At 43.9% G+C, this 14,137-nt stretch overlaps 1 protein-coding gene across 6 annotated transcripts in view; it reads right to left on the reverse strand.

Annotated features, from left to right (window-relative positions):
* CEMIP (cell migration inducing hyaluronidase 1) overlaps positions 1-14,137 on the reverse strand; it is a 173,929-nt gene that overhangs the window by 34,815 nt on the left and 124,977 nt on the right. For all 6 annotated transcript variants that reach the window (XM_083586230.1, XM_083586229.1, XM_083586231.1 and 3 more), the window contains exons 12-13: positions 3,017-3,192; positions 1,582-1,791 (exon numbers count right to left, since the gene is read on the reverse strand). In XM_083586230.1, the coding sequence (XP_083442356.1) occupies positions 1,582-1,791; positions 3,017-3,192 (386 nt within the window). The remainder of the gene's footprint in view (positions 1-1,581; positions 1,792-3,016; positions 3,193-14,137) is intronic.

The following is a 14,137-nucleotide window of genomic DNA, read 5'->3' on the forward strand; positions in this document are numbered from 1 at the left end:
GTTAAAATCCTTGTAGCCAGGGGTTGTTGTTGTTGTTTTAAAAAAACCTGAATATGAATCAAGCCATCACCATTAAAAAACACAGATAAAAATCAATAAAACTTTTAAAACAATTATAGCTGCCCACTTTACATGTCTGGGTAGGCTTGCGAAAACAAGAAAGTTCCCAGCTGCGTCTAAAGTATTATTGCTATTTTTATTTCTTACCCTACAGGTCTGAGGGTTGATCACAACAATTAAAATAATCAAATATTAAAAACAATTAAAACAGATTTCAATCAAGAGAACAGGATGAGTTCTAAACAAAAACCAGGGCAAAGAGAATATGGTAAAGAGGAGTGTCTCCCACATGTTATGAAAACTATGAGGAAAGTTCCAGAAACACCTCTTTGAGGGAGGAATTCCACAGTTCAGGGACTGCTACTCTCCAGGGCAATGCCATCTCCTGGGCTGCCACCACCCCAAACTTCAGAGGGCAATGGGGCTACAAGGAACCAAGAGGGCAAGGGTTTACTGCCTAATTTCAAGAGGCAGGGAGTTCCAAAGTACGGCTGCTGCCACACTACAGGATTGACGCCTTACAAATAATAATTAATAATAATTTATTATTTATACCCCGCCCACCTGGCTGGGTTTCCCCAGCCACTCTGGGCGGCTCCCGACAGAATATTAAAACACGATAAACCACCAAACATTAAAAACTTCCCTAAACTGGGCTGCCTTCAGATGTCTTCTAAAAGTCAGATAGTTGTTTATTTCCTTGACATCTGATGGGAGGGCGTTCCATGGGGCAGGCGCCACTACTGAGAAGGCCCTCTGTCTGGTTCCTTGCAACCTCACTTCCCACAGTGAGGGAACTGCCAGAAGACTCTTGGAGCTGGACCTCAGTGTCCGGGCGGGATGATGGGGGTGAAGATGCTCCTTCAGGGATACTGGGCCGAGGCCGTTTAGGGCTTTAAAGGTCAGCACCAACACTTTGAATTGTGCTCGGAAATGTACTGGGAGCCAATGTAAGTCTTTCAGGACTGGTGTGATATGGTCTCGGCGGTCACTCCCTTTGCAAATTCAGTTGCAAAGGCCAGCCTAAAAAATATGCCTTTCAAAAGATGTCTGAAAGGGAGTTTTGCAGGGCAAGGCCTGCCAAAAGGAAAGCTTAGCCCAGGGGTCAGCAACCTTTTTCAGCCGTGGGCTGGTCCACTGTCCCTCAGACCATGTGATGGGCCAGACTATATTGGGGGTGGGGAATGAACGAATTCTTATGCCCCACAAATAACCCAGAGATGCATTTTTTTAAAAAGCACACATTCTACACATGTAAAAACACGCTGATTCCTGGACTGTCCGTGGGCTGGATTGAGAAGGCGATTGGGCTGGATCTGGCCCCGGGCCTTAGTTTGCCTACCCCTGGGCTTAGCCCCTAGAGCATCTCAGTGATTGTTTTGGTGCATTAGGAATCAGCCCTTCTGGTACTTTGGCCCCAAGTTTTTGAAGTTATTTGCACCTAGGTAGACCTGCAGACCAGCAGCACCAACACTTTGAATTGTGCTGGAAGAGATGGTGAACGAATCTCAAGTTTCTTACCAGCAGACCATTGGAGCCATGGATGGTGACACAGCGAGAAAAGGCATGGTGGATGGAGATGTCTTTCACGTAGGTAGGAGGGTGGTAGCCGCCCTTCTCATCCACATCTCCGGACATGTGGAAGTGGATTGGGTAGTGTCCCAGTGACTGCTGGCCCATGTGCTTCAGTTCAATCCCTTCCATGTGGACAGACTTAAATCCAAGGCCAAGCTAGAGAACAACACACACACACACACACACATCATCATCATCATCATCATCAACCGGCGGGCTTGAAACTTGTGCAAGACGCTTTCAGGGTTGTTGTTTTCGTTTGTCAAACAAGTGTGATCCAGTGCCTTTAAAGCCACATCTGCACTATACATTTAAGGTGGTATCAAACCACTTCAAGCACTCGTCGCTTCCTCCAAAGAATTCTGGGAAGTGTAGTTGTTAAAGCTGCTGACAGTTGTTAGGAGACCTGTTGAAACTAATGGATCTTGAATAGAACACTGGATGCAATCCAATAAGGACATAGGAAACTGCCTTATACTGAATCAGACCATCTAGCTGTCAGCCTACACTCGAGTAGGACCCTGACAGAGACACATGCCCAACTGGCATGTTCTCTCCCTCCTGGTCGATCGTTCGGGAGCTTCAAAAGCTTTCTTCTGCCCGAACATCACAGTGACCAATGCCAACAGACATCGGCACACTTAGGGATCCACAGAGTCTTTGCAGTTCGCATGACAGAACTCAGCATTTTGGCTAATCTACTTTATTTACATATAAACACACACGGAACACTGCAACATGGCTCCATCTCTCTCTAGCATCAGACAGCAAAGAGAAAAAGAACAAAGGGCAATAGTCCCACTTCATGGAACACAGTGACACAAACATCCTGTCTCCATCACTTCCCACTTTGTGGAGTCAAAACATACACCGTCATGTGATAGACAACAATCCCATGACTGCAATCACGGAGCAGGAATTCTAACACTAGCTCAGTACTGGGTCCATCTAGCTGATGTACTGTCTACATTGACAGGCAGGAGCCCTTGGGGATTTCAGACCAGGAATTTAACCTACAACCTTCTGCATGCAAAGCAGATGCTCTACCACTTAGCTTTCCCCCCAAACTTTATATTTTTTTGCTTTTTAGAATTGTTTGCTATCATTTTGTACACAGCTTAGGAGACTGCTGTTCGGTACAAAAGGGCACATGAGTATAGGAGCTGCATAAATAAATTCTCATCTTGAAAAGTATTGCACATAGATCTATTGGCACGATTGTACCCGCACTACATAAAATTTCTGCCACCAACATAAAGTCTGAGATTGGATATGTTAGATACAAGTCCTCAGTGTAATGTCAGACTCCCCCAGCCACATGGAAGAAATGTCCCAGCACAGGGGTGAAAAAACCCAGCAATACATGGACACCAAGCGATACCTTGATATGGCCTCCAAAGGTGTCAAAATCAAAGAAGGAACACAGATCACTGTTGTAATTGTAGCATTCCTTGGCCATCTCTCCCATCACGAGAATGTTGCGACTTAGCAAGCCTACTTCTGCTCTCATGTCCACTCCATCGATCACCTCTCCCGTGTGAAGGTAGTTTGCTTTCCCTAAAGGAGCAGGAAACGAAAATTCGCCATTAACAAATCCATTCTCTAACGTCTATTTATTTCAATTTGAATTTCAATTTTTTTTATTCCACAGGATTTATATACTGTTTAATTGCCATACGACCACAAAGCAGTCAGCAAACATAACAAAGCAATGAAATTATCAGCAAAATAGGCACCCGCCAGATCAATAGCCCTTTGATTTGTTGGCATCTTGATTCCATACTTCCAAGTTTGACTGTTCCAGCTATTCCAGTGTGATGCCACAGAACAGGGACCAGCAAACTTTTTCAGCAGGGGGCAATTCCACTGTCCTTCAGACCTTGTGGGGGGGCTGGACTATATTTTGAGGGGAGGGGGAATGAACGAATACCTATGCCCCACAAATAACCCAGAGATGTATTTTAAATAAAAGCACACATTCTACTCATGTAAAAACATGCTGATCCGTCCATGGGCTGAATTTAGAAGGTGATTGGGCCAGATCCGGCCCCTGGGCCTTAGTTTACCTACCCATGCCACAGAACTTCAGGGGTTTTTACAGCTTAAGTGCACTGCTAGGAACCTTACATAATTTCAAAAATCGGTCCAGCTGATGATAGGAGGCTGCTTTGTACAGAGTCAGACAACTGGTCCCTCTCATTCAGCATCCTCTGCATCAGGGGTGAGCCACCCTATGGCCCTCCAGGTGTTCCTGAACACCTATCAGCCCCAGAGAAGCATAGCCAAAGTTCAGAGATAATGGGAGTTGTAGTCCAGGAACAGCTGGAGGACATCACAGGGACTACCCACTAGTTTGCAATGAACAGCAGCAGCTCTTCGGGGTTTTCTGGAAGATGTCTCTTCCAGCCCTACCAGGAGATGCCAGCGATGGAAAGGGACCCCTGACCATTAAGTCCAGTTGTGGCCGGCTCTGGGGTTGCGGCGCTCATCTAGCTTTATTGGCCGAGGGAGCCAGCGTACAGCTTCCGGGTCATGTGGCCTGCATGACTAAGCCACTTCTGGTGAACCAGAGCAGCGCACGGAAACACTGTTTACCTTCCCGCCGGAGTGGTACCTATTTATCTACTTGCACTGGTGTGCTTTTCAACTGCTAGGTTGGCAGGAGCTGGGACCGAGCAATGGGAGCTCACCCTGTGTTGCAAATTGCCCAGAATGGGTGGAGCAACCCAGTCAGATGGGCAGCATATACAGAAATCATCCTCACCACAACCACTACGAATGTTCACTGCAAAGTAAGTGAATTAATTTACAAGTGTGCACACATAGGATTGCAGCTTACATATTGCAGTTCATACACAAACGCAAACACACACATACATGAATGATTCTTTCCCGCTTCTTCCCCTCACCCTCTACAAACCAGAGAAGACTTTTTAAATTTATCCCTCCTCCATATGTCACTGTGTCTTTTACACACAGACACACCATGTCTTCCCTGATTCAGCTATTTTGCAATGGGGGGTGGGGGAGGAAGGAAGCAGGAAGAGATTATCTTACTGCCCACATTCTGAATTGGTCCAGTAAAAACAAGCAATACACTCATTAAATAAATGCTGCGCTCAAAGAGCATATATGTATTACACTTGCAGATATTTTCTTTCGGGAGAGGCGTGCGCACTCAACATTTATAACTGGAAACAAATGCCAAAAGCTCAGAAATAGCCAAGTCAGAATTGTTCCTTGCAAAGAAGATATAGGAGAAGGGTTATCTGCTTTAAAACAAGAAAACAGGCAGAATGCCCATCATTTTTATGAGGAAGAATGAATATTTCAATGTGCCTGGAAGCTGCTATGGAACTCTCTGGGCCTGCCATTCAGTGGCAGGGACGTGGGTGGCGCTGTGGTCTAAACCAATGAGCCTCTTGGGCTTGCTGATCGTAAGGCCGACAGTTCAAATCCGTGCGACAGGGGTGGGCTCCCGTTGCTTTGTCCCAGCTCCTGCCAACCTAGCAGTTCGAAAGCATACCAGATAAATAGGTACCACTGTGGTGGGAAGGTAAGCGGCGTTTTCATACGCTCTGGCTTCCGTCACGGTGTTCCGTTGCACCAGAAGCTGTTTAGTCATGCTGGACAGATGAAAAAAAATGCTGTCGGTGGGACAAATGCTGGCTCCCTTGGCCTGAAAGTGGAGATGAGCTCTGCGCCCCATAGTCAAATTCGACTGGAATGAACTGCCCAGGAATCCTTTATCTTTACCTTTTCACCATTCAGTGGCAACTCACTGCATAATCGCCATCAGTGAGAGGTGATGAGCTCAGCATAAGGTTTTGCCCTAACTGCAACCATGTCCATGGGTTCAGTGTTTTTAGTCCTCTGTCACAGAACAAGGGTGGGTGTTGTAGCCCCATCTGAGTTCCATTGCCAAGCAGGGGCTAGAGGTCTCTGAGGAACTCTTGCCTGACAGCAGAATCCACACACAAAGTCTCACAGTCCAGAAGTCAGGGAGTCCAGATGATCATAGACTCGAGGGTCCAAATAGGAAGCAGGAAGCAGCAAGGTAAGACCAGGAACTACAAGCGTTGTTTGCAGCATCTGACTGCTGCTGAGAGCTCTGTTTAAGAAGGCTGAAGCCAGCTGGTTCTCATCAGTGCCTTCTCCTCTTGTGTCCTCAAAGGCTGATCAGCTGCAGGTTGAGTCACTCCCCCTTCAGGCTGCTGTTCAGCAGGCAAAGGTGAATCCTGGCCCATGACAGTGGGGAAACTCTGGCCAGGGAGCCAATTTTTGCCCACCAGCCATTTCCCCCAAACCATTCCCATCTGTCATCAGTTGACACCATTGCCAAACTGTTCCCTTCAGGGAAAGAGCTGGAAAAGCAGACATCCTCCTGCCCTTACAGAGAGCAGGACTGAACTGTCCGCTTATCCTGCCTGATTTTGCTTTGCCAGGGCATTTCTTGTGAGGAACACGCTGGCGAAGCAGACCCCACAACCCCCACCACCACCTCACAGGTCAACTTTGAAAGGAGGACAGGACTTCCCAGCTATCAGTCAGCTGATACCGCCAGATGATTGACATGTAGGTGGCCCCACCCACCTGCTAAGTTTGCCCACCACACTCCCGGGGCCGAAAAGGTTCTTCACTCCTGCCACAGAGGACAATATTCACTTATAGAGGAAACCTAACGATGGCTGCGCTTGAAGGACACTACCGAGTGAGGACAAAACCTGTTCCATCTCCCAGGTGGCTCTAACTTGAGACTCAAGCCTGCCATTTAAGCTGTGCAGGCCGACTGTGGTTCCAAATTCTCAAGCCACAGTAGGATGGAACAAAGCGGGTGCCCAGAAGACTCTCTCAATGTGTACAAAGACACTCTCTGCAAATTGCCGTCATAGCAGAACGGATGGCGGCTCCACATCTTGACTACAACATGCCTTCGTGTCACACAAGGAGGGCAGAGGGAGCTATCCCACCCGCTTTGTGATGCAGTTTTCAATGAACGGAGAAGGTGGTATCATTTGATCCTGCTGCGGCTGTTGTTTGCTGAAGCAGATCTGAGCACAAGGTGTTATCAGATGGAGACCTGGTGGAGCCAGAAAGGGGAGATCCCTGCAAAACTTCATACGGAACTTTGATAAGGAGGGCAAAAGAATTCATCTGTGTCCATTGGTGCAGATAGTAAATAAAAACGAGCTTTTCTCCTCTGTAGCTGTTGCTGCTGTCCATCCATTTTCTGCTGCGGCACCTAGAAGATGGCCTCCCTCGACCCCCTATATCTGCAAGGCCTCATCTCTCTCCCCTTTCAAAAAACCCCACATTCTTTAAAACATACCATTTCCTCCAGCCAGCTCAAGTTTTATTATGTGCATACGGTCCACAGACAAAAAGCCTACAAAACTAACTGGAGGGACATACGTGCTTCAAATAATTGGCTATTTGCTCAGGGCGATTATACAGAAATACGTTTTCTGCTGTCAGTTTGCTATGTGTTTTAATCGCAGCAGCGAACAGATTTAGCTATTTTTCACCCTCTGACATAAAGGCCTGGAATCTGCAAATAGAACTGGCATAAAAACCAGAAGACATTCCTGGGTAAGGTTCAAGCAGTGGACAAACAATCACTTAACGTAACCCATTGCAGAAGTTGCATTATTCAATTCAAATGGTCTCCCCCCCTCCCCTAACATTTTTTAAATCTCCCACAAGCTCTGACTTATTCTCGATCTTGTCTTGCTGGACAGATGATTTTTATATGGCAGGCCTTCAGATTTAGAATGCTTTCCATGTTTATGCGCCCTGGGATTCTTTGCAACTGTTTTGCATTTTAAGTGCTTTGGAGTGGTGCAGATGCATTGAAGCAATGTGGTTGCAGATGGGAGAGAAATTCGGGTCTGTTCATCTTTGAAGGCAATTCTACCTTAATTCACACTTTTCCAAAAAGCAATATGCAAAGTGAAACACATCCATCCTCCAAAATTCACACTCCAGTGCATTTCTGAAGCCAGGTAACGTGTGCAGAAATGGATACACTAGGTTAAATTGTGCATAGAAATGCATATGTTACTGCAAAACATACAAAAACGCATTATATTAGGGGGAACTGCTTTGCAAAAAATGTGCATACAATGGTACCTCGGGTTAAGTACTTAATTCGTTCTGGAGGTCCATTCTTAACCTGAAACTGTTCTTAACCTGGAGCACCACTTCAGCTAATGGGGCCTCCTGCTGCCGCCGCACCGCCGGAGCACGATTTCTGTTCTTATCCTGAAGCAAAGTTCTTGACCTGAAGCACTATTTCTGGGTTAGTGGAGTCTGTAACCTGAAGCGTATGTAACCTGAAGCGTATGTAACCCGAGGGACCACTGTATTAGGCAAAATTGTATACAAACACGGTGGATTGGGAGAAATTTGTGCTGAAATGCAGGTTTCAAAATAATATGGAAATGTGGAGCACTCAAAACTGTGGAGATTGGAAAAATGAGGAATGGAGTGAAACCAGAATTAGTAAGATTCAGTTATCCCTAGGCATGGGGCAAGCTTCCTAAAATAAATGTCTTGGTGATGCTACAAAACTCTTTTTATGAATTAAGTGGTTTCCAGCTGTAATGCTTTAAGAGAATATGGAAAAAGGGTTATAAATAGGTAAAAACATAATTAAAATTATGTTGGATTGGAAATAAGTGGTACTAGCAACAAAGGTAATAAGAATATGCAAAAATGAATTGATAGTGGATGAAAATACAGAGTTATAAAATGTTAAGTTATAGAGATAAGATAAATGAAAGAGGGTAAGGATTTGCTGATTTGATTATTTAAATGGGAATACAAGAAGGGGAGGTGTGAGGAGGTCAAAGAAACAAGCAAATGAGTTTTAAGTTATGAAAAATGGAATTGTTTTTTATTTTTCTTATCTTTTCTGTGTGTTTATTTTTATTTCTTTTTTTCTTTTATTATGTGTTTTTGTATATTTGTTTTTGTAAAACTTTAATAAATATTTCTCAAAAAAAAAAAAACTTTTTATGAAAGGTACACGTGCCTGGGCTTTAGAATAAGAAGATCTTAGGCTTGCATGGGCTTGGGTTTTATTTAACACCTGCAGAGACATGCTAAGAATGCTAAATGCCAACAAGAATGTTGAATATGCACTAAGAGAGTTCTATATATAACTAACACGCTGAGTGTTTGTTTTCATGTTGTGCTTTTGCTGACTCGGGGGAGATTCAAGATAAGGAAATGGGTCTCAGGTGGTTGCTGTCCTCCACTGCCCTCTCCTTATGGAGTATTGATACCACATTCACCCCAGACAATAGCTATAAATTGGGTTCCTGGAATGCTTGATGGTAAAACAAACACACCAAGCATGTCTATTTCTGCAGGAGGTTAAATTTGGCAATTTATACCACCAGCAGAGAAACTAGAAATTTGTTTTGGGGTTTTTTTTCAAAACAAAAAAAAAATTTCAAACATCAAATTCAAAATCCATATTCATTTTCTAACATAAGCCTATTACATAGATTACCTAAATTAAAATACTGTGGTACCTCGGGTTAAGCACTTAATTCGTTCCAGAGGTCTGTTCTTAACCTGAAACTGTTCTTAACCTGAAGCACCACTTTAGCTAATGCGGCCTCCTGCTGCCGCTGCACGATTTCTGTTCTCATCCTGAAGCAAAATTCTTAACCTGAAGCACTATTTCTGGGTTAGCGGAGTGTGTAACCTGAAGCGTCTGTAACCTGAAGTGTCTGTAACCCGAGGTACCACTGTATATCTAATTGCTCTAGGCAGTTGCTCTAGAGCCTAGAGAAACTAGAAATTTGTGTGACACACACACAATAATAGCCAAGAACCAGGCTGGGATGTTCAATAGGACTGTCCAGACAGAACCCAAAAATGACTTGTGTTTCCTTCTCCTTCCTCTTCTGGGTCTTGCATTCAGCTTTCTTCATTTCCCTGCTCCTAAAACACCTATTGCCTCCTGCTTCAATCCTATACATCCCCCTTCTTCCTCCTCCTCCTCCTCTTTTGCCCTTACTCAATATTCGCCACGAAAACCCCAGGATTTTCCCACCAGAATAAACGACGCAGAATCAAATGAAATTCTTACTCAGGAACCAGTTCTTGCAAAATCTCGGCATTCTGTCAAATTTACAGCATTTGCATTACTCACAGCTGAGCAAATTTGCTCCCACACATTGTCAGGATGTCCCCTTGACTCGGCCAGTTTTAAAAGAGGATTAGTCAAATTCACGGAGGGCAACGCTATCATTCATTGCTAGACATGATGGCTGTTTGTACTACCTCTGTTGTCACAGGCAGGTTGCCACTGAATATCAGTTTGCTTTCACGCTCAGACCTCGCTTGTGGGCTTCCCAGACGTATGGCAGCCCATGTTGGCAGTGCTGCTTTTGCCGATTTCCCTTAAAAATAGTTCAAAAATGGCCTTTTTTTGTGATGTTGCCAAAAAGGCTCCACAACTTTTCTGCCCGGATTTTTGCCATTTGAAATATGGCAACTCTACCATAGGCACCTGACCACTGTGAGAACAGGATGCTCAACGAGATGGTCCTTTGGTTTGATCCAGCAGTGCTCTTCTTATTTTTGTACAATGAGAGGAATCTGGAATGGGTGCTGTAATATGGATTACTAGGTACGCATAGTCCCCTTATTGCAGGGGACCTAAATTACCTTGGAACCTCTCCTCATAGAAACTCCACACCATGCCTATTAAAGGGTCTGATCCATGTTGCTTTGCTATGGGGAGTAAAATACATCTGTGGCATAGATCAGGGCTTTGTGGGTGGTTGCAATACAGTGTCCCTGATGAGATTTCTTTATGTAGCTCATTTCTGGCTTTTAGAAAACAGCAGAGTGCGATCTTGGAAACCTCAAGATCATTGGATAGAAGAATGTTTTTGACTAAAACTGCTTTTAGATTTTATTTTATAATTGTTTTTAGAACATTTCTGCTTTGTTTGCCACCCTGCTTCCTTATGGAGCAAGGGTTGGATATAATAATAATAATAATAATAATAATAATAATAATAATAATAATAATAAATTTATACCCCGCCCATCTGGCTGGGTTTCCCCAGCCACTCTGGGCGGCTTCCAACAGAATATTAAAATACAATAATCTATTAAACATCAAAAGCTTCCCTAAACAAGGCTGCCTTCAGATGTCTTCTAAAAGTTCAATAAATAACAGCTATCATCTTCATCATCCTGTTCCACCGCTGGGATATAAAATCCTAGAATTGTAGAGTTGGAAGGGACCCAGAGCTTCATAGTTTAACGCTCTGCATTGCAGGAATAGGCAACCATCCTATATGGGAATCAAACCTGCAACCTTGGTGTTATCATCACCATGCTCTAACCAACTGAGCTATATGTGTACTTTCTTATGCTGCTATTGTTTTGTACTGTATACCTTTTAAAATTGTTATCCCTTTTAGCTTCTTTTTTTTTTTTTTGGAAGGGGGAGGTTTTATCTTCTTTAATGTGATATCCATAGACACCGAGAGAGGCAGCATAGGGTTTTGCGTTTGTTTTCAACGCACAAGAGACCTGTTGTGGCAAGAATTCTTGTTTTTGCTCTGTTTGGGGCAACAAGAATGCAGGGCCGGCTGCCAATTTACATTAGGCGCTTGGTGCGCAACCAGCCCCATGGGGCACATCAGAGAGACAGATGTGAAAGAGAGCTCTTCATATCGGAGGCAAGAACATCTCACCCCAAAGAACTGTAAATGAGATCTGCGGTTAGAGGGACGCTTAAGGCGAGTGTTCCGTCAAGCCTTTCGCTCGGTGGATGCAGACAAACAGTTATTGTGACACCAGCCACACTGTTTAGTTTTGCACACTCTTCCACACATGGCCTGCTGTATAAATTAGGGGAGGGGAGGAGTGCGTGGGTTGCAAGCAGAGCACATGTAATGCATGCAGAAAGTTTCTCCTGGATTTAAGCCCCAGGTTGTCTGGCAATAAAGGTCCTAAGGTGGCAGTTCCCATGGCAGTCAATTCTGTTTCCTGATGTTTCCATAACTGTTCATTTCCTCGCTATATTTTAGCTTCCCTGCCAAAAATATAGCCAAATATAGCACAAGTTTAGTGCTTATTTCCATGTGATTTGCAAACATTTTTTTTTTTCTGAAAGCAAATAATGTGGAAACGAGCAATCAACTTGAGCTATCTTCTGCCGTATTTCTGGAAGTGGCTTTTATGTTGTGCAAAAGCTCAAATATTAACAGTCAGGGAAACATGACTACGAATGCAGCCCAAGACACATGAAGCTACCTTATTACCGAGTTAATTTAGTGGATTTAGTGCGTTAGTTTGACAGGGAACAGCTTTGCAAAAATTTCGACACAGGGCTGTTGTTGTTTCTGAAAGCTGTGCTATCAAATATTATGATGACCTTCCTCTTGGAGAATTTAATTTTGGGGGTTTTTTACATGCAAAGCAAATGACTTAATGCTGAGCTGCAGGCCTTGGAATGCAGTCAAGATATACTGTGCTAGAAAGAACAATCTGCGTCCATTTGTAGAAAGTAGCAGTCAGTCCATGCGCTGGCTGGAGCAATGATCTGACTCAGCAGAATGCTGTTTTACATAATTACATCTAGGAAATCCATTAAATCCAAATGTACATTGCCGCATGGGATAACTATCTGCACACGCAGGTGTGATGATGTAGATAATCACACGTGCGCACATTTCATTGTGCACACATGCAGTGTACCAACAACAAAATAATTGCATGTACAGCCATCAGAAGTGGCAACCTAGCAGAATATATTTCCTGTGCTCCAGTTAGCACCTTGGCAAACCTACTCTCAAAGAGAGAAAGAAGGAACAAAAGCAATAGGAAAACAGATGGTAACTGGTGTAGCACAGATGATAGAAAGAGACTCGGTTATAGAAACCAGGAAGTAGCGATAAGGGAGAAATTTGATTCAGTTCACACTGAAAGCAGAGCTTTCCCAATTCCCACTTTCTAAAACAAGATGCAAAGTCAGCCTGCAAAACTCACACTTCTCTGAATTTTGCAATGCAGATCTCTCGCTGAGTAAATTTCTACAAATAATGCATATACTAAGGTAAGGTTTGAATATGAATGCAAATATTTTTGAAAATAATATGAAAATATTATTAGGGATAATATTTCATTTGCAAAGATATGCATAGTAGGCGAAACTGCACACTAAAATTCACAGTAAAATACTGATGAATTTGCAGGAGGACCTTTTTTCAAAGGGAAAAAACTGGAGCACCGAATTTAAGATTGGAAAAATGAGAAACAGAAACTGATAAAATCACACACCCCTATCAGGAAGTCTCTGGTTTAAATATCTCTTCTCTCATTAACTGAGTAGATGGCCTTAGGCAACTCTCTCCCCCTCTCTCTCACCATCCGCAGTACAGTGGTACCTCAGGTTAAGAACTTAATTCGTTCCGGAGGTCTGTTCTTAACCTGAAACTGTTCTTAACCTGAAGCACCACTTTAGCTAATGGGGCCTCCTGCTGCCGCCGCGCCACAGGAGCCCAATTTCTGTTCTCATCCTGAAGCAAAGTTCTTAACCCAAGGTAATATTTCTGGGTTAGCGGAGTCTGTAACCTGAAGCGTATGTAACCTGAAGCATATGTAACCCGAGGTACCACTGTATGTATTCCACTTACCTCAGGGACGGGGAACCTATGGACCTCCAGATATCATTGGATGACAACTTCCATCATCCCTGACTACTGAACATGCTTGCTGCAGCTGTTGGGAGCTTAAGCCCATCTGGAGAGTCACAGGTTCCCCATCCCTACCTTGCAGGGTTGTTGTGAGAAGTGTTTTTATTGTTATTATTAGGGATCACCACCTTTTTTGCCCTATATGTTCAGCTATTTTGTTGCCACCCGACAAGTTTGGAGGAAGTTCTCCTATCACTTGCCGTGATAACCATTACTCATTGCCTGCTTTATCATATTTTATATACCTAGTTATTTATAAAAAAATATTTATATACAGCTATTCATTAAAAAAAAAATCAGAGTGGTTTGCAACTACAGCATTTATAAACCATACAATAAAAACCATGTAAAAGAGTGAAAATCAGAATTTTTCCAACTACGGTGGTACCTCGTGTTACGTACCGCCCCCCTTATGAATGCTGCGGGTTATGCACTCCGCTAACCCGGAAGTAGATGCCCCCTGTTGCGACCTTTGCCCCAGGATGTGAGCGGAAGTCGTGCGCCGGTGGCGCGGCAGCAGCAGGAGGCTCCATGAGAGAAAGTGTGCCTCATATTACGAGCGGTTTCCTGTTACGAACGGACCTCCGGAACGGATTAAGTATGTAACACGAGGTACCACTGTATCTCAATTGCTTGCCTAGGCCTGATGGAATAAGAGAGTTTTCAACAGGTATTCAAAAATTAAAACAGAATTTGCCAGCTGAGTCTCTATTGGCAGAGTAGTCAATAACTATGGATTGCCGTCCGATACATGTTGCCATCCGAGATGCAGC

Source organism: Podarcis filfolensis (assembly GCF_964270895.1).
Source record: "Podarcis filfolensis genome assembly, chromosome: 14".
NCBI lineage: Eukaryota > Metazoa > Chordata > Lepidosauria > Squamata > Lacertidae > Podarcis > Podarcis filfolensis.